Genomic DNA, 21,670 nt, shown 5'->3' on the forward strand with positions numbered 1-21,670 from the left:
GAAATGTACTTGGTATTTATCAGGGCATTTTCTAAAACAACATCATTCATTTGTTCATTCACTTTTGCAAAAGCCTTCATTAATTCTATAAAATTGTCACAATTAAATGAACTTATAGATTCATCATGACCTCTAAAAGCACATCAATTTTTTTTTTTTTTTTTTTGTCCAACAACATAACAATTTTATTAAGGTTTCCAATCGAATCGGTTTGCAAAACTTCTTGTGAAGATTGTGCATTCATGATCACTTTTCTATATGTGAGAGGGATTTTCTAAGTTTTGCCATTGATCATGGATGTGTTATGTGATGAATAAAGACCCGTTGAGGGTATAAAGTGACATTTATTTTGGGTGCGTTTATTTTAGATTTTGGAAGTATTTTTGAAAAAAAAAGTAAAGTTGGGTGGTAATAACGAGGATGATTTAAAATAACAAAAAAACACCCCTAGGTTTGTTAATTTACTAAACACCTTGTAATAAAAACATTAAAAATTATAAAAACGCCCTGCCCACCATAAATACTGCAGCACCACCACCGGAGAGTGCGGAGTCACGTATCAGCACACGATCGGCTGGATCTAGAATCGTGCTCCAAGATGGCTTTTCCACCAATTCATGTGGATTAGCCCAAAAAAGCTATATCACAGCTAGATGGCCGCGTTTGTTCACGATGGCCAAAGATTTTATGGTCGTCAAGGACCAGATCTTTGGCCGTAGATCTGGCCGAAAAAAGCTGTTGTACAACACTACTAGCCAGATCCAACTATAGTAGTGCGCCATTATACTAGATTTCAGCCACTTCTAGTGGATCCACCACCTTCTGGGCAGCGTCTTCAGTAGTGGTGGCCGGAATTAGCAAATTGGGTGGGGTGGGGGTGTTTTTATCAATTTCAAACTTTTTTGGGGGGTGTTAGTTAAATAAAAAACTTATGGGATTTAAAAAATGAATAAAATATATGGATTTTAGAATAGGAAAAATGTTATTTTGAAAATGCTAGGAATATGATAGGGCAAAAATAGGAAACAAACCACCATTTTATCATTAACTCCCTTCCAACTTTTAAAACCCTTTCACAGTAAATGTGGGATATTTGATGATTTGTGTCAAAGTTTAAAGAAGCATGGAAAACAAAATCATGATATTGCTAGAGTATTTAAACCAAGAGAAATTTCATACAAAGATAATGTTGAAACCGACATATTGTTTCCCATACAAATGGTATTACTAATATCGGTCTATACGGTCTAATGTGATATATGCTCTTGAACATCATCTATTGATCATTGGATTTTTCCATAGGGAGAAGACATGCTCCCCCCAAGTTTGGCAAAATGACCCTTTCCCACTCTCAAGTTTCAAAATGACATTTCACATTCGTTAAGTTTGTATATTTAATTGAAAATAGAAAATACCCTTAAATATTTGACTTTTAATTTTTTATTATTTTTTATTGGCCAAAATCAATATTAAAGTAAAAAAAGAAAAAAAATAGTGCCTCAACAAAAAGTTAGGAGTAATGCTATATAATTGTTTAAAGTTAAATCCTAATATTTATTTATTATTTAAATGTCGCAATATCTCATCACTATTATTCAATAATCTACTAAATTTATAATGTTTTCATTTTTATTAATTAATATAGAAAATCAATTTCTAATTAATTAAATAAACAAAAGAAAAAAAAAGTATCTTACACTTGAACTAATAAATAATCGATAAAAACTTTGACTAAACAAATTTAATTATAATAAAATAATTAAGAAATAAATTATTTTTAATAAATATTAACAGAAAATACTAACAGAACCTGAAAAGGTGGGAAAGTGTCATTTTGAAACTTGACGGGTGAAAGTGTCTTTCGCCAAACCTTGGGTGGGAAAATGTCCTCCCTTGTCCATATTTCAAAACTAGACCTGGGTCACATTCAAAAGAAACACTAGAAGTGGTGTTTTTAGATCAATTCTTTGATACTTAGACGTATATTGCTCATCAAGAATGGGAGATTTAAGTTAGATGGAAAATGTGTCACTTAATGCTTGACCTCGATCTTATTTCTTAAGAGAAAAAAAAATGGTTTTTGTTGATTTGAGTGATGTTTGTTCATATGGTAACCTACATAGTAAATATAAGTATATCAACATATTTCATATCTAAAAAAAAAAAAAAACAAAACCAAATAGGAAACCAACAACAACAAGAATTAAAATATTCAATAAGTGGTTCAAATCAATATATTAACTTGGTCAATTAAAGGATTTTTAGGTTCTTTAATGCGACAATTAAAGAGTATAAAAGAAATTCATTGGTGTTGTGGTAAAAATAAAAAGGCCTGAAATTCAAATTCAATATTCATCAAATTCATCAAGACCTAGAAGTACAATTTTATTAAGAGAAGAGAGAAGGTAAGTAAAAGAAAATCTGTAGAAAGTGGAGTGAAGAAGGCATACAAACTTGGAATTTGGAAAGCGAAGAATAAAGTTTTAACTTTTCACAAGTCATAGGACATATTTTAATATTATTGTTGGAAGGACCAATTTGTAATATTTTTAGTTTTAGGGAAGTTTTGTTAAAATTATAAAAAATTTAACAAATCTAGGAGGGCTAAGGCCGACCGAGCCCAGCTAAGCTTAAGTTAAGGATAGTAACTTTTCACCATCATTCGTTCCAGTCAAGAACGTATTGAAAACCAGTCACTATTCCAGGCACCACAATGCCACCAAAAATCATGGCCATGGCTGAATAGCCTTAAAACCCTCCACACTACCCGGGGTGAGACTATAAAATCCCCAAAGGAGATCGGTATAGGTAAGACTGCTATAAGATACTAAATAATATTTTTATCTCCGTTTTCGATGTTATTGTTCTATATCTGAATTAAGCATTAAAGAGGGGACATCGAAATCTCTAGATTAGTAAATGTTTGTTTAATTGATTGTAAATCCTCAAGAATCTCCCAATTTAAGCGAAACTCTGTTCCAAGACTTCTAATGCATTAGGTTTGCATGAGTCGATTGTAAGCAAAACTTTATTTCTTGTTATGATTATTTTCTTCTCATTAGGATGATTTAAGTTTTACTTTATTTATTCATTGATAGGTCAAAGTGCGGGCGTAGAAATTCATTATGCTACGTTTATGGATTTTAAAGCTACTTGAATTGAGAGTGACGGTTAATAGAATTTATTTAGAAATTTCTATTAACTTAAGTCTTAACTTACTGAAGGGAGAGTTAGAATTTGTGATAGTTATTTCTCTTTATTAATTTGGACTTCATTGAAGAGGGAGTTCAATGAATAAGTTAATGAAACTTTAAATGAAGTGAGAAGAAATCTATGGATTAATGAAGTTAGGAGTTAAAAGAAAGTTCATTAAGGGATTAAGTATATTAAATGATAGTTTGCCTACTAAATTGTAGAGCCTAGAAAGGGTTCAATATAAACTATCGTTCCTGAGCCTTGATGAAGAAATTGGAGAGAGAATACCAATGGAGAGTGAAGGTTGATTAAAGTAGGGCTATGAAAAATAATTTGAAAACCGAACTGAACAGGGAAATCGGATTGAAAAAAATGGTTTTTCGGAGTAACCAGTTCAATTTGTTTGCAAAAATGAGAAAACTGGAAAACCCTTATTGTTAACGGTTCAAGAATTTTGAACTTAACTAAAACCTATTTACAAACTGTTTTCCCAAAAAATTCTAAATCCATATGTTCATTATTCAATTCCCCAAAATTTTACCCTAACCCTGAAATATCCTTAACTCAAAAAAATAAAAAACCCTTATTCTCGACTCTGCCTTTGAATCGTCTTTGACTCCACTCCAACTCTCGATTCCCAAACAGTGAACACTGAAGAGTGAAGTCTAAACAACCACTAGCAATTTCGACTCGGAATCCGGTGAAACACCGAGAAGGCTGGGCGAAACATGGAATTAAATGATGGTGAAAATGCTTGTAAGAGGTGTTGGTTGTCTTTAACTGTTGGAAATCTTTTTATAAGCATGAAACTTTGTTTTTGTGTATGTGTGCTGTCTCTTTTGATGAATGGTTATACACGGTTATGGAGAAATTAAATAATTTTTTTTTTTTAAGTAGTGGGTTAATGGATATGCACTTGTATATATATATATGTCTATATATATATATATACACACTTGTTGGCTGGTGAGTGGTGACTCTATCATTATGGGCACTTGGAATGAATTCATTCTTTTGGGCTTCAATCTCCACTTTGATATTCAATAATCTTGGCCCAAATAAAGCTTAAACCCTCTCTTCAACTTGGATTGACATTATTCCTCAGCAGTTGACTTGAGTTAAAGACTTTTTCACATGCTTCCAAATTTATTCACCGAAAACAAAAATAAATATTAATTAAATAAAGTAACTAACAAAATATATTTATGAGTAATAAATAATAGACCCAAGCAAAAACAAAGAGAAAATAATTAATTATAGTGATTCTTGGAACAAAGTCTTACGCTTAACCAACCGGGAATTTATATAGTCTCGTCCTCTTGAATGTGTGAAGTGTTTTTAGTGCTGTTTGGCCATGATTTCTGGTGGCATCGTGGTGCCAACAATGGCAATGCAAGAAGATAAGTTTAGTTAGCGACAATATCCCCCTTTACGCCACAAGTCTCCACTAAATTGATGGGGTTTAGGCCCTTTTCGCCTTTGGGTAGACTTCTCAACTTTGGGCCTTAGGCAGCCCTAACTTTTTTTTGTCATGTCATCAATCTTGAACCATAGTTAGGTTTTTCTAGACCCATTTATCATGGGGTTTGTTGTTGGGCTTCTTTGGTTTAGGTTAGGCTCGTTTTATTCCCATCCGAATTTAGAATTTACCATGTTTTCATCCTGGAAACGCTATAACCAAAATCATTTCCCACACTAAAATTCTTAAAACCCCAAACTAAAACATTAGCCCAAACTAAGGGTAGGAGAAATAGTTCGGAAACCGAATTGAACCAAAAACCAGATCAAAAATCCGGTTTTTTTGTAAACCGATTCGGTTTGTGAAAATTGAAAATTCAAAAAACCTGTTCGGTTTTCGAGTTTTCCCAAAGCGGTTTTCAAAACCGGTTTTTACCCTAGCCCTAACCCTAGGTATATAAAGAAAATCAAAATGTGTTTTATTGTTTTTGGGCTTTTGCAAAATCTCTGCCTCCAGACTCTATCGCCAGTGTTTCCCACCACCAAACTCCATTACTCCTAACCCATCCATCTGTCTCATCACTCATCAGCATTTGTCATCACCATCAACCATTATCACCTACGAATGGCGACAACCTCCAGTGACCACCAGACAACCACCCAACGACGACCACAGCTCCAGTTCCTTAAACCACGAATAACGTCGACCACGACTCCAGTTCCAGTTCCACTTCCATGAACAACGAATGGCGACGACCACGACTTCAGTTCCACTTCCACGAACGACGACAACCACGAGCCCATGACCAGTAGTCCACCGCCGATTCAGACATTCAATCCTCAGTTGCTCCACGACCAGTAGTCCACCACTTAACTGCCGATTCAGCAAGGTAATGCATCTCTAATTCTGTTGAATGTTGATTTGTCTGTATGTGAGATATTGAGATGAATACATAATTGATTTTCGATCTCACCATTACTAGTATTCTTAATCGAGAGACTATTCTGTTGTTCATTTGGGTAATGTAAAAGTATAAATATACTTGCATCCACCATTTTTTTATGTCAATGAAATTTAGATTATGGTGTCTTTCTTTTTTTTCTTCAAAGCATTGGTTAAATTCAATTAATTTTGTTACTAATTTTGAAGGTTTTGTATGCTCCCTTAGTCCCTTGTGTAAAATCTATGTTGAGTTTGTATTATGCTGCTCCAGGATCGTGTTCATATCATTCTGGATATGAAGCTTTGATAAATGATAAGTATAGAACTTCGATTCTAGGCTATTTATATTATTTTTAGAGAAGACCCTTTGGAATTGCAGTAGTGGGTGGTGAAACTTCAATTAATACTTTGCTATAGAAATAACTCAATTAATACTTCTCTTTATTGTAATTGAAGTTTTTGTAGAATAAAATAATTGTGGCAGTTAGTAATGACATGGGAACAACTCTCTCAAGAAACTAAAGAAAATAACATGCACATGGCACTTTTTGAATTGTCAAAGACCATTGTCGTTTGGGAAGAATTGTTACATTTGGTTATGTTGTGGAAATAAAGTTTTTGATGCAGATCTTGAGTTGGAAGAATTGTTACATTTTGTTGTGTTGTGGAAATTGTTACATTATTGTGGATGAGAAGGGATAAGAGTTTGTTATTTTTTGGTGATAGACGGGTTTGAACTTTTCTCATAGATTATTTTTTATTGACTTGTTTTTCCCCTTTACATTATTGCAGATTGTTACTTTACCATGAAGGCCTGAATTGAAGAAGTCTGGACTTTGGAGATTTGAATTTTGAAGTCAGACCTAAATTAAGATGGTTGAAGTCTTGAAGAAGACTTTTTATTTGAAAACTTTTCACTTTTTATGCCAATGTTTTCATTAAACAACTAATGTATAATGGAATTCTTTATGTTTGTTTTGTGTTTCTAGATTCAGTATTTGAAAATACCACCGTTTAATGTGTTTTTCACAGGAATAATACAACAACAATACCCAAAAAATAAATAAAAATGTAATAAATTTCTACATTTGGTGACTAAAATGTAAAAAATGTAGAATTTAGGGTTTTATTGGAAATTCGGTTTGAAAACTAGTTAACCGGATAACCGAACCGAATATTCGGTTTGGTTTAAATTTGGTTTATTTCGTAAACCGATTCGGTTTTGGTTTAGCCTTTTACCAAAACCAAATAACCGGTTTGGTTTTTGGTTTATGCAATCTGGTTCGGTTAATCGGATTATCTTACTCATAACCCAAAGGACAGATCCCAAGCCATGACGATAAAGGCAAAAGCCGTCTGTGAATCTTCAAAAGTCCAGCAACATATATAAATTTTCAACCATTAATCACGTAGAGAATGCTTTTGAAAATCTTCCTCCATTGCTCTTCCTATAGGTTTAACTCATCGTCATCTTCCTCACTTGTATATCAAAGAAATTCATTAACAATTGTAAAATTAATAAAATTGCAACATACAGTTTTTATAGTTTCTGTTAATTAAATTACTTAGTACGGTTGTTAATTGATGGAATCTAAATGTCTATTTTGAAAAACCTATTTTATATTTGGGAGTTTCTGATTTTTTAATGAAATAAAAAAATCTCTCAAGTAATTCAATTAGTTGTATCTGAAAAACTTTAGCAAGCAAACATAGAGTTATTAATGTTCTTAGGCCTAGAAACCCTTTTAAGTCTTATGGTTTTGTTGGGCCAAAAAATATATTTTGCAAGTGAGAATATTTCATTTCTTCCTGGATTTTAATTCTAGCTCTCTCAATGATGAAATTTTGTTTTAACTTATAAAATACTAAGTACGTTCCTCCTAACCTATGATTCAAAAGATTTGCGACTATGGAAGAATTTAATTTTAACAATCAAACATTTTCCATTTCAATATTTTTTCATCTCAAACATGTCTCCTTTTTTATAAAGATGAGATCAAATGCATCTTATTAATTTTTATCCTATTCCTTATAAAGATGAGTTCAATTGCATTGTATTTTTTTTTTCTTATTTTCGTATTTTCGATATATTTATTGATCACAAGATATTAAGTTCAAGATTGTTTTGCAGCAATTACTGTTCAAGAGTTTCCATAGAGATGGATTGATGTTGGTTTGAATTTTTTTTAACTGATAATTCAATTAAATAAGTAAACTATTCTCATTCAACCATTATTCTTTCAAAGCGATTTCTAGTTCTGAAGTTGTAGGTATAAAAATAAAAAAATTGGATTACTATTTCGTGCCTTCTTGTCAAGTTCATTCATTGACTTAAAGAATATAAAAGAATTAGGAGATTAATCATAATATAGAAAGACTCTGCTAACTTTCCAGTAACAAGAACAAATGTACCATTAATTTTAGCCTTACAGTATTTGTTTTTTGTTACAGAAAAAAATCAAAAGTTATAACTGGGGTTTGATCATGGATGACTGACCTGTAGTTGCATGACGTGTTGAATCAACCAGGTCGTATTCAGGTAAGAAGAACCACCTTGTTTGACAGCTTTCTTGGCCGATTCTCCAAGCTCTTTGGCTTTTCTTCTCCTCTCTTCTCCTTCATCTCCTTCATCCATCACCATCTCTACCGCCTTCTTAATCTTCTTTTTCTCCACCCAAGCTTCAACCTTTTGTTTCTCCGCCCAAGTCACCGACATCTCAACCCCAACTCTCACACCAATCTTCAAAACCTCCACCAACAATTTCTCATTGTAAAATTGCTCCGCAAACATCGGCCAAGTTATCATTGGCTTCCCCGAACTCACTCCTTCTAGTGTTGAGTTCCACCCACAATGCGTCAAGAACCCACCGGTCGCCGAATGTGACAGTATCGAAATCTGTGGCGCCCAGCCTCTAATAATCAGACCTCGCCCTTTAACCTTCTCTTCAAACACGTATTCTTCAAACCATTTCTCGAGTTCTGTTAAATGATCTCCTTCTCGGATCACCCAGATGAAAGAATAATTCGAGGCTTCTAACCCCAATCCAATCTCCATCAGTTGTTGAGTTTTCAAGTGTGAAAGGCTACCAAAGCAAACGTAAACTACAGAGCTTGGTGGTTTGGAATCAAGCCACTGCAGTGACTCGTGATCATTGGAGGCCTTGTTATTATAATCTCTTGCAAATGTGTTGCTAGTTAAAAAAAGTGGGCCTATGCACCAAATTTTCTTCACTTTTTTGTATTCTTCAACGTATCTCGGCTCCAGCTCTTCAAAAGTATTCACCAAAATCCCTTGTGCCGAATCCTCAGCTTCTTTGAACGTGGCCAACCGGGATCGAAAACCATCTGAAAGGTTTGATCTTGTCATAGGCAACTGGGGTTCAGTAAACTCAATCCAATCAGGCATATCAGGAACCAAAAATGGCTCCGAAGAAGAGGTGATACTCTCAACAACTTTGTGGCGTTCAATGTTGTGAGAGCACAAGAGACAAAAACAAGAAACTGTGTGGAAGATAAGCCTCGGAATGTTAAACTTAAGCGAGCTATGTGAAGTCCAGGGGAGACAAATGTCAGAAACGATACAATCAGGCTTAATTTCTGACTCTCCAAGCAATTTTTCTAGCGGTTCTTGTAACATATTACTTGCGTCAAAAAATTTTGGGCTTAAGCTTGGAGAAGGGAGGGAATCCATGTTCTCACATCCCTCAGGCAATCCGACTTCTGTACCAGGAAACTTGAGGGAGATGAATTGGATGTTGAGGTTCAAGTGTTTGGCATAATCGATAATTGCATTGTGTCGGATTGCGTTGAGGGGTGTGATGATGATTGAGACGGCCATGCCGTGGTGAGCGAGGAGCTTGGCCATGTCTATGAAGGGGATAAGATGACTTTGGGACATTAGAGGAACAAGGAGGAAGTGAAGCTGGTGGTGAGTTTGGGTAGCCATTGGAGGAGAGCTTTGAATGGTGGCAGCGGTTGAGCTACGATCCTAAGTGATGGGGATTTTTGTTATATTATATAGAGACTAGAGAGATAATTGTGATGTCGTTAGCAAGCTTATCTTTAACTAATTTTTTTTTTTTGGTTAATCACAAGTTAGACATATTTATAGTTGGTACCTGAAATGAGAATAAATATAATTTATTCTCAATAATTTGTGCAGATAAGAAACAAATTAGAGTTACAATCCCAGAAGATTTTCCAAATCTTCATGAAAGATTTACATATATATCTCCTTTATGAAAATATTCATGTTCATCAAGGATCGTTATGTTAAACAATAACCACTGAATTAAATAGAATGAAAATTTGTGTCAAATTTTTACTTCAAGAATTTAAGTTAAGAAATCTCAATTTAATTTAATATCTTATTTTTTTCAAACATTAATTTTAAAGTAAAATATAATATAGATTATAACATAGTACATGTTCCAAGAAGTTAATCTGCCATTCATACAGTCCAGTTTGATCATTAGAAATTGGTCCACTATTCCTAGACAATTGGCTAAAACTAAAAAAGAAGTTAACATCATGCTGTCTCTTTCATGACTTACAGTTTTAAGGCTTGGATTCTAAAGTTTAAAAAATATTCTCTACAACTGAAATCTCGAAATTTCGAAGTTATCTTGTTTTTGTGTCCACTTTTCTCTTATTTATTTTATTTTTAAATACATACTATCGATAACTTTGTGTTTATTAAAATCCCATATCATCAGAAAACTCTATTCCCTCACTTAAGAACTTTGTAAATAGTGGCTGATAACATGCTGCGTGGAATCAGGTCAGTAGCTACTAAATCAGATCTTCAAAACTGGGTTGGAGTTTGGTAGTTGGTTGCTGGTAAAGAGACCTGATCCTGTTGGATCTTCAACTTTAGAGATTATGCAAATTCAGGGGAGGACTGAAGCTGTTGCAAGCTCTTTGGTCCTACATTTAGTTTGCTGTATTTTGTGTTGGTGAATTTGTCCTGCATTTTATGTTGTGCCTGGCAGAATCCGTTTGTTTGTGCAGTTGTTTGCTGCATTTTTGTAGCTTGTGCAGTGGTTCCTGCATTTTTGCAGCTTGTGCAGATTTGGTCAGTCACCGGAAGTTGGATTTTTGTACTGTTTCCGAGAGAGCTTTTGCTGGTTGGGCAGGCCGGCTGTTTTCTGGACCAGTTTCTTGCGGTCTAGTGTATAGCAGTTTTTTTGTTTTTTATTGTATAAAGATGGCGTATCCTTAGTTGCTCCTGATTCTTTTGTGCAGCTTTGTCTCTTGGGCTTGTCCAAAGGCTCCTGGCTGTAAAGGAGAGTCTCATTTTAGGTGGAAATTCTTTTATTCTTTTCTATAATTACCAGGTTTATCGAAAAAAAAAAAAAAAAATTGTAAATAGTGTATACATGTCAATAGTTTTTGTGACAAGAGAAGTGAGCAAGGAAGTAGACTATGCTTATGAATGTAGTAATCAGAAATGCAATTTTGTTCCAAATCTCAACAAATTAGAAGTAAAAACATTTTCTTGTGCTCTATTTGAAATATGTTGAAAATAATTAAAAAAAAAAAAAAAAGAAAAATTTATTTGAAATTTATTCTTTAAAGATGAATATAATGAAAAAGCGTCATTGCTTCTAAATCCTTTTTTCCAGAAAAAGAACAAAACATTTGGGTCTGTTTCTCAAATTTTGGCAAGAAACATTCTCCAATTTTAGACAAGTCACATGACCTCATGACAGTATGTCACCTGAAAATCAGTTCTGCAGTCAGTTTGGCATAATTTATTTACATATTTTAAAGAGCATGAAGAATCTTCAGTTTCTTATTTTGATCTGCCTTTTCACAGTGACTCATATCCAGTTATTTATGCACTTCCTTACAAGCTCAAAACTTTAAATTAATTAACAGATTTAACACACCACACAGAGCCTGAAAGCAAAAGTTAATTTAAAGACTTCATTGACATCATGCATTCCATCATGTTATACAGTTTCTGCATGTAATTACTAACAAGAACAGAGAGTGTGAGTTCAATTATTTTAAGACTTGACTGGCATCATATGGTATCCATATTTCAGAGTTTCTGTATGTAATTATCTGATTTGTCCTATTCTATTGCCGATGAAGCAACAATTTGTTTACAACCAGTCTAAAATCATTACAGGAGAAAACGGGAGACTAATTAGTTTCAGCTTGTTGCATAATATCTTGGATTAACAATGTCAAATTAAGATAAGAAGACCCCCCTTCTTCTAACGCAGCTTTTGCAATCTCTCCAACTTCTTTTGCTCTTTTTCTTCTCTTCTTTGCTTCCTCTCCTCCTCCCATTAGTTCTTCTATAGCTTTTTGAATTCTTTCCCGTTTTATCAATACTCCAAACTTGTCTTCTTCCCCCCATTTCACCGAAAACTCAGACCCCAACCTCACACTAATTTTCACAACCTGCATAAACTTCTCATTATAGAACTGCTCAGCAGACAGAGGCCATGTCGCCATTGGCACACCTGCGCATATCCCTTCTAGAGTTGAGTTCCAACCACAATGCGTCAAGAATCCTCCAATGGCTGGGTGAGATAAAATTAGAACCTGTGGAGCCCAACCACGAATTACAAGCCCTCTTCCTTTGATTCTGTCTTCAAAATTTTCCTCTGATATCCATTTCTCAAACTCTTTATTCCCAGTTTTGATAACCCAAATAAAAGGTCGGCTGGATGCTTCTAAGGCTAGGCCAAGATCTATCAGTTGTGGTGCTGCCAGGCGACTCAGGCTTCCTAGACAAACATAGACTACAGAACTAGGATCCTGTAAATCAAGCCATTTTAAACAGTGGTCTCCATCAATTGAGGCTTTGTCGCCTCTCTCAAATTTATCCAAATTCTCCTTGTTGCATAATGACACTGGTCCTATGCACCAAACTTTATCTCCCCTAACCTTTCGAAATTCTTTAATATAAGATGATTCCAGCTCCTCAAAAGTGTTTACTACCACTCCATAGGCAGCTAGCTCAGTGTTTCTAATCTCATAGCGGAGTTCTCTAGCATCCGATGAGCCCATATTGACAGCATTAGGTAGCTGAGCTTTTGTTATTTGTATTCGGTCAGGCAAACCAGGGATCACAAATGGCTCAAACTCAGAAACATTTTCATGAATCTTAGTAGCTAATATATTATGTGTACACAACAGAGAAAAGCAACTTGTCCCATCAAATACAAGCCTTGGAATCCGATACTTTTGAGCAGTATGGTGACTCCAAACAAGATTTTTATCAGAAATTATACAACTGGGTTGAGGCTGTAACTCATCAAGGATTTTTTCAATTGGTTTTTGTAGCATACTAATGGCAACAAGGAGATTTTTGAACATATCTCGTGAAGGGAGTGCATCCATGCTCTCACATCCATTAGGCAAGCCAGCTTCTGAATATGGAAATGGAACTTGGAAAAGTTGGATATGGAGCCCAGATTCAATGGCTCTATCAACAATTGTTTTGAATCGCGAAGCATTTAGAGGGGTTGTGATAATAGTAACATTTACACCACGCTGTGCCACTAGTCTAGCCATGTCAATCATGGGAATTAAGTGGCCATGAGCCAGGTGTGGGAGAAAAACAAATTGAAGTAGTTGGTTTTGAGAGGCCATTATTATTGTTTATTGAAGGGTGGATCAAAATAGGTTGAAAATTCAGAATTTTGTTTTTGTTAAAACAAACCTAACCTCGGATCCTATAAGCTAGATTTGGCTTTCAACTACCTTTTTCCTTGTATCTTCAACTAACATTCTTTTGTCCCTTCATGTGAGGACAAGAAAACAGCTTTGATTCCTCTACATCTTTCAGTATAGCAAGTGATGTAAGCGCCTACATAAGCAAGATAGAGATTCATTGCCCATCACAAACAACATGTGAACATCAGATCAAGCATATGATTTAACTGACTTATTTTTAGCAGAATCTTAGTAAACAGCAATGTACTTAACAAAAATGCCAACAAAATCTCTTATAATCTCTTACTCACTGTCTCCATACTACTTTAGCAGTGCACTTAATTTTGTTATTTGATTACAATAAAGGTTGTGTGATAAGAGAATTGCATGAAATGATTAAATCAAGTGAAAATAACAAGAGTTCCATGGACAAACATCAAAATAAAAAAATAAAAGTATATTCTTAGCATTTTTGTATGCTTAGCATATAAAGAAGGTATAACTCTCAAAGGAAAAATTAATTATATGACCCATTGTAAGATGTCAATGACAAAATAACCCATTTTGTAATTGATTTGTAAGTAAGGGCCGAATTATAAAATAATCCACTCTCAATTTGATTTGTAGACCTTTCCTAACTTTTTTGGAAAAAATTTCCCTTAAGCGAAAAAAAACCTCATCACTTCTCCTTCACCTTCTCAGTTTCTCTCCAAAACCTACTCCATCTCACTCTAATTCAATCAACAGCACCTTAATAACAAACACATTGCTAAACTCTAAATCTGGTACATAAAGAATAAATTTTCATCAAGTATAGAGGTAATTTTTAAAGATTTTGTTCCCTTTAAATTGGTAGATCTATGCTTTTTCTTTTTCTATGTAAATATAATTGCATATTATCTTTATGTGAGTTTAATGCAAGTAAAACGATCCATATTTCCCTAAAAATTGAATACTTAGTTTACCTGAAATGGATTTCCAAAGAATTTGAAGAAACTCAAGCGCCTCCAGCAACTACACCCGATCTAACTTGAGTGAGGTCACACAAGCTGATGAGTCTAGCCACTTGAGGTGCTCGACTCTAATCATTTGCACCATTACAATCACAAATCCTATTAATATAACTTTAAATCTAAAATACCCTAAACCCTAAATATTAAGCTTTAAATGGTAAGGAGAACTTAGAAACCCCTTACCTTTGACTCCATACTCATGGAACAAAGACGAACCCGAACCTCCTCTTCACCCAAGAATCAATTCAAATTTCAAACTCAACAACTCTTTGGTGAGAAATGCCGAATGATGAAGTAAAATGTTGGCTAAATTGTTGAACTAAAATGCTATTTCTTTATGGTTTCTAACTTTGTTTCGTCTGGGTGCCCATTTGGTCAGAAAATTTCCCTATTCTGTCAATTTTAGAAACCATTTTCCACACTATTTTTTTTTGGCTGTTGTGATTTGTTTGGGATGGTGGGGTAAAGATGTTCAAAAGCCTTCACCTTCTAAAGGGGGTAATTCGATATCTTAAAATAGGTCACATAAGTAAATTTTCCTAACTCAAAAAAAAAAAGAATTGAGTATAACAAGTCTAGCAGCAAGCAAACTAGCTAAGTGGAATTACGTTTATTCTTATTAAAAAAAAGCAAGCCTGTTTCTAAACCCTTGTAATGTTCAACAACCCATAACTAGACTTGTGAAGAGGGTGATATCACATTAAAATTAACCAATTAAACAACAATCAGAAAACTAAAAAGCAATTTACCTGTTCCTTTCCATCTCTGAAGACAGAATTTTCTGGAAGAACACCCTCCGAGTTTAACTCTTCATCTTATCGTTCACCTGCATAGTTTAGATAACATTGTTGCTCAACAATATCCCGCATAGACAAATGATGTCTCGGTCGAAGCCCAGAATAAAAAAAAAAGAAAATAATAATAATAATAATAATTTATCCAGTAAAGATGGAGAAAAACATTCGAGCAGCCTCTCTATGTACAAACAATTAAGATAAAATTGAGCTAATTGGCCCACTTGATAAATGGATCCAGTTTTGTATTTGTGAGGCCCAATTAGCAGACTCAACAATCCTTTAAAAAGAATATTTAAGTAATGGAATTTATGCACCACAAAAACTCTTTCCAAGCTTTTTATTTAAGAAATTTAACTTTAAAATATATTTTATTTTATTTCAAAGAGATTTTTCTTTTTAATCTTCTTCATCTTTTATCTCCTTGATTTGTGTTTTTTCACAATTCAGTTAATTTTAAAATGGGATTTTATATCATCTTAATACCTTTTTTGTTTTTGTTTTTTGGGTATGGTAATTGGTCTTTTAACTTCTCAATCCATCTTTCACTCTATCAGGCCATCTTCTCATGTTAATCTTTCAGTTGTTTCATGGTTATAGGGATATCTAAGCAATTTCTTAATAATTTTAAACTTCTAAAGTATTTGTAACTCTAAAAGATGACCTTATAATTAATTAAGTTTTTACGTCCCTATTCTGCTGTTCTTTCTTCTCTTTACGTTTACACTTTACATTACTGTAGTACTCTTTGTTCTTTTGTATGTTCCCGTAATTCTCCTATTATTTGTTCCCTTTACATAGGGGTAATTCTTTTTTTTTTTTTTTTTTTTTAAGCTTTGTTTTATTAACTCAGTAATCTGCTTGTTTTTGGGCATTGCCTTCAACCAATTTCAAAATTCTGAGAAAGAAAAGTGAACGGTCTAACACCATAGTCAAGTGTCAACCTCAAATTGAAGCTACAGAACGCTACACTCAGCCGCCTGCACTCATTTATAATTTCTTTTTTTACTCCAAACATTCATGTCTCTATCTCTTTATATATGCTCTTACGTCAAAAGTCGCAACCACCACAACTTGTTAACAAACTTTACAGTCACTTGAATTGACCAGAGCAATCAAACCAAGAATATTCAGCAAAGCAATTTCTATATATCTCACAATTTTAACTTCTTCTCCTTCAATTATCAATCACCCTTATTGCAATGGATTCTAAAAGTTACTAATCTCACTTCGTCTTGATACCTTATGTTATGCCTGAAAAAGTAGGGTTGACATAGAGCCTTGTCAGCGTAAACGGTCAGAGCTTAGGTAAGTCCGGCAGTCATTCAGATGCAGCCATGTTGCACGCTGACGCAAGCGGCATGCTCCTGCCAGTGTAATAGGTGTGCACCAGGCTGGTAAAAGGCTGGAGGTGATCCACGTGTCCAATCCCTGCAAACGTCGAGTAAATCACTCGAGTAGGTGAACAACGGGACGCAAGGAAGAATTTGCACGGCAATTTGACCCGCTCCCTGATTTAGTAATCATTACCTCAATTCATCCCACTATAAATAGAGGGATCCTCTCCCGTTTGTGGGATTAGCTAATTTCTCTCTGGAATAGCATATATACTCTCTCTCTCTCTCTCTCTCTCTCTCTCTCTCTCTCTCTCTCTCCTCTCTTGTAATCTCTTGTAAGTCAGCTCGCTGAACGCGACTTGATCTCAAATATATTAATACGATACCAGTGGACGTATGATTCGCTTACTTAAGTATCTGAACCACTTTAAACACCGTTCTTCATCTTTTATTCAGTTCAATACCCCCGTACACGTGTGTCTTCTGAGTCAGCTCAGCACTACCCATGTGAGTTTAGTTGGTGTCAAAATCACGCATAAACAATTTTGGCGCTAGAAGGAGGGCTTGATTTAGTATTTGTCCTTCATCAGGAGAATCTCTAACTAATCGGTCCTACAACAACAAATGGCTCGCCGATTTGAACCTGAGCGAACCAATCATGGTGAAGAAAAGACCCCCTAGGTGCAAGAGGACACTTTTTCCGAAGTGCTCCCAGTCCCACAAAATCTTATGGGGGATATCCCTTCAAGCTCACGGCTTGATTTAGCCGTCATGAGCTACCTGGAGAGGTTCAACAATACTCTCCAAATGGTCAACCAAAGGTTGGACCGCTTGGATCGGGTCGCGCTACATGAATCAAATGAGGCGGTGCCACTGCCAAAAACGCCTGTAGGTCGCATGAAAGTGCCAAAAAGGGTGATAGTCCGTGCCGCACACACTGCAGCGTGTCAAAGGAAGGGAAAACAGGTGGCGAACAACGGGCCTAGAGGCTTCGAGGGACCAGCGAACACCAACCGCACCCCGAGTAGAATACTCGTGGCACGCAGACTCGGTGACATGTCGTGGCCTGAGCTGTCCCGTGTCACATCACGTGAGCAATCCTACAAAAGTGCAAGGCGAGGAGATTCCCATTATCGCCAAAATGACGACTCTGATCATCATCGCGCGGGAAGTTCCCACCATCCGCGGGTCGGTTCGCACCACCGTGGAGGTCGGGAAAGTTCCCTAGACCATTCAATGCCATTGCACGACTCTAGCTAACGTGTGTCAAGAGCGGTCGGAACTGTCGGCCCAGGCGAGGAGGAATCCGACCTTCGGAATTTCCTCAACCGCAATCGCGAGGGTCAAACCCGCGTTGGGGAAAGCAATCCACAGATGGCTCCGCTGCCTCAGATTGAAGAGCTACAACGAGCTTTAGATCAGCTAAAGGCTCAATAAAATAAGCAAGGGCAGGTCACAGAGGCGTCTCCCTTTTCTCCGGCTGTGTTAGCCGCCCTTCTCCCATCTAGATTCAAAATGCCCGATATGCGGGCGTTCGATGGGAATTCTGATCCGCATGATCATTTGTACGAATTCAATGACCTGATGGAACTTCACCAAGTTTCTGACTTGGCAAAATGCTGTTGCTTGGCAGTAACTCTAACATCTTATGCCAAGCGATGGTTCAGGTAGCTCTCGGCGGGATCGATTAGCTAGTGGAATCAGATGAGCTTGACGTTTTTGAGACACTTCCAAGCGAATAAGAAGTTCTCAATGCCTTTGAGCTACCTCAACAACATAAGGCAAGAGAATGATGAATCCCTCCAATCTTACATTGATAGGTTCCATAGGGAACTCCATAAAGTAGCTCATACTCCCGAAGAGTCCGTTTGGACTCTCATCATAGCGAGAGTTCATCCACAGACAGATCTATGGAAAGAGCAGCAGTCAGAGGACGAAGTTTCTCTCACCCGCTTCTACAGCCTTACGGAGAAATCCTTCGTATTGAGAACTCCGTGGTGGCGCTCCACCGCCACGACCCTGGCACTTCAGACAGTGTACCTGGTCAGGGGGAAAATAGGAGGATTGATCGCAAATAGGCTAATGACGATCAACTGAAAGGAAAGAAACAGCGGTTTAAGCCCAAGAAGTCTTATGCTCCAGTTCCTCGTTGTGATCGTGACAGGAATCAATATACCACTTTGAATGCATCTGTCTTGGCCATTCTTGACAAGTCAGAAGAGGTTGGCCTGCTCGGAGAACCTGAGCCCATGAAAAATCCTCCTTCAGCTAGAAACAGTAAAAAATACTGTTGTTACCATCAGGGCAATGGGCATCACACCGATGAGTGTCGAGTTCTCAAGCAGGCAATCAAAGACCTTATCAAATAGGGCATTTCAAAGAGTATGTTGATGACTTTGCTCCCGTAAGAGAGAAAAATCGAGAGGAACTGGGCAAGAAGCGTCGTGATCGCAAGGGTATCTGTAGCGTGGGGATTATCTTTAGGGGACCACACCTCAGACGGAACTCACGAGGTGCCTAAGAAAGATATGCTCGCACAGCCTATCACGACCCTATCCGTGTGATGAACATGACGCAACGACCATCAAAGGTTTGCAGAGAGGAGGAAATCACCTTCTCCAAAAAAGATGCAGTCTGATTGCATCATCCCCATGATGATGCTCTCGTCATCACGCCCCAAATAGGGCGTTGAGACGTCCACATAATGTTGGTGGATAATGGAATCATTGTGAACATCCTGTTCCAACGAGCTTTTGAAAGAATGAAATTGGATGAGGCCGACCTGAAGCTCGCCTCTATCCCCCTATATGGTTTTACAAGGGATCACCTGATCCCTAAGGGAATGATCTCGCTTCCAGTCACGCTGGGTGACTCCGACGAGGTGACCAAGGTCACTGAATTCTTGGTAGTGGATTGCCCCTCAGCTTTCAATGGCATCCTAGAGCGACCTCTACTAAGAAACTTCAAGGCAGTCATTTCGATCTACCATCTCAAGATGAAGTTCCCCACCCTGACGAGGATAGGGGAAGTAAGCAGATCTCATTGCGTATCTCGCGACTGCTATGTAAAGGTAGTGCAGATGGCGTGCAAGGGGAAAGGTATCCCGAGTGGCATTCCCGAACAGGCAATGGCGATCAGTCGGATCAAACCACAGCCTGGCCCAATCGAGGATAATATGGATCCTCGTATCTAAGAATTAGGGTGGAAAAATCTGGACCGGTAAACCTGTTGTTTGAACCGAATCGGTTTTCGATTTCAAAAATAAATTGAACTGAAACCGGACCGGTTTCGATTATAAACCGGTTATAAACCGAACCGAAAATTCGGTTCGGTTAACCGGTTTTTAAACCGGTTAATTAAAATTTATGATGGGCTGCCTTTTTCGGCCCAATTCAGTCACCATTATGGGCTACATTTTTTGGCCCAATTCAGTCCTTTTTTTTTTTTTTTTTTTTTTTTCAGGTTTAATGACGTTGAAACACCAAGATCCAAAATTAAACAACTAATCAAACAACTGAGTCATTTCTAACCAAATAACAATTGATTCTCGACTCCAAAATCATTATTCATTTATTGATGCAGTAACACAAAAAACTTGTAGTTCTAAATCATTCATTCTAAGTTCTAACTAACAAATACACAACCATCACCATCAATCCATATACAAGAATTAAAACCAAAATCTTCAATGTCAAACCCCAGATCTGAAAACGTGACAACACAGATCTGAAACCTAGATCTAAAACCCACCGGCAACAGACGACGACGGCGACTGTGACAACGGCGACTACAGCTGAGCGACGATGACGTGAGAACACAGATCTGAAAACGGAGAGACAATGAGAGTCTGACAGAGAGTGAGAGACAGAGAATGAGACTGAGCGCGAGAGTGAGAGTGAGAGACTGAGACTGAGCGCGAGAGTGAGAGACAGAGACTAAGAGAGAATGAGACTGAGAAAACTGAAGGAGAAGAGATGGAGAAGAAGACGGAAAAAAAGGCGAAAAGTGAAAAGAAGAAATGGAGAAGAAGAAGATGAAGATGAAAGAGAAAAGTGAAGGAGAAGAAGTGAAGATAAAAGAGAGAAGTGACACTGACGATGAAAGATGAAAGAGAAAAGTGAGGAGAAGATTGAAAATGATGGAAAAGATAGATGAAAGAGAAAAGTGGCAGTGGGCTTAATTATAATAATATGTATTATTTATTTTTGAAACTGGTTTTAGAGTTCGATTTCGGTTAACCGGTTTAAAAATACTTGTAAAACGAAAACCGAACCGATTAATCGGTTTATGAATTTTTTAAATCGAAAACCGAACCAGATTTAAAAAAAAATCGAATTTTCAGTTCGGTTCGGTTTTCGATCTTTTTTTTCCACCCCTACCAGGAATGCCTTTCTAGTGGGCCAGTTGAGGATCTATCGGAAGTGTCAGTCGACTAGAACAAGCCGAGCCGAGCTAAGTGTTGAGGATTGGAAGCAATATCAACCCCCAGCTCGCTACTGACTTGACCAGCTTCCTCAGAGAAAATATTGATGTGTTCGCATGGACGCATGCTGATATGGTCGGGATCAGCCCGAACATCATTTTCCATGCCTTGAACATCGATAGTGAAGTCAGGCTGGTCCACTAGAAAAGAAGAGCGATGGATCTAGAACGATATGCTGCCTTGAAAATCAAGGTAGATAATCTCCTTTAGAATAGGTCAATTGGGGAAGCGCTCTACCCGAGCTGGGTTGCCAACCCGGTTATAGTAAAGAAGCCCAACGATAAGTGACGGACCTGTGTTGACTTTACCGACCTCAACAAAGCCTACGCAAAAGACAGTTTTCCCTTACCAAGGATTGACCAGCTCGTTGATGCCACCTTCGGGCATGAACTGCTGAGTTTTATGGACGCATACTAGGGATACAATCAAATTTTGATGTATGCACCGGACGAAGAGCATATCTCCTTTGTTACAGATCGAGGGCTGTATGCTATAGGGTTATGCCCTTCGGCCTGAAAAACGCTGAAGCAACTTACCAGCGGTTGGTTAACCGAATGTTTTCCGAGTAGATTGGGAAGTCGATGGAAGTCTATGTTCAAGACATGCTAGTCAAGTCACATGTCACTTCAGATCACATAACGCATCTCGCTGAGATGTTCGACATCCTCTAGAAGTACAGGATGAAGCTCAATCCTTTCAAATGCTCATTCGGAGTATCCTTAGGAAAATTTCTGGGGTACATGGTTAATCAGAGGGGAATAGAGATCAACCCC

The 21,670-nt window shown here is 36.9% G+C and overlaps 2 protein-coding genes across 2 annotated transcripts; both read right to left on the reverse strand.

Moving 5' to 3' along the window:
- Positions 1 to 7,985: 7,985 nt before the first annotated feature.
- Positions 7,986 to 9,558, reverse strand: LOC116134804 (UDP-glycosyltransferase 73C3-like). Its single transcript, XM_031420450.1, has one exon. The coding sequence runs from the start codon at positions 9,540 to 9,542 to the stop codon at positions 8,079 to 8,081; it is 1,464 nt and encodes a 487-aa protein (XP_031276310.1). The 5' UTR covers positions 9,543 to 9,558; the 3' UTR covers positions 7,986 to 8,078.
- Positions 9,559 to 11,528: 1,970 nt separating this feature from the next.
- On the reverse strand, positions 11,529 to 15,129 carry LOC116134810 (UDP-glycosyltransferase 73C3-like). The gene is made up of 2 exons (XM_031420461.1): positions 15,033 to 15,129; positions 11,529 to 13,424 (listed from the first exon to the last, which is right to left on the reverse strand). The coding sequence occupies exon 2, from the start codon at positions 13,205 to 13,207 to the stop codon at positions 11,747 to 11,749; it is 1,461 nt and encodes a 486-aa protein (XP_031276321.1). The 5' UTR covers positions 13,208 to 13,424; positions 15,033 to 15,129; the 3' UTR covers positions 11,529 to 11,746.
- Between the last annotated feature and the right edge of the window lie 6,541 nt (positions 15,130 to 21,670).

Source organism: Pistacia vera, unplaced genomic scaffold, assembly GCF_008641045.1.
Source record: "Pistacia vera cultivar Batoury unplaced genomic scaffold, PisVer_v2 Contig291, whole genome shotgun sequence".
Classification (NCBI taxonomy): domain Eukaryota; kingdom Viridiplantae; phylum Streptophyta; class Magnoliopsida; order Sapindales; family Anacardiaceae; genus Pistacia; species Pistacia vera.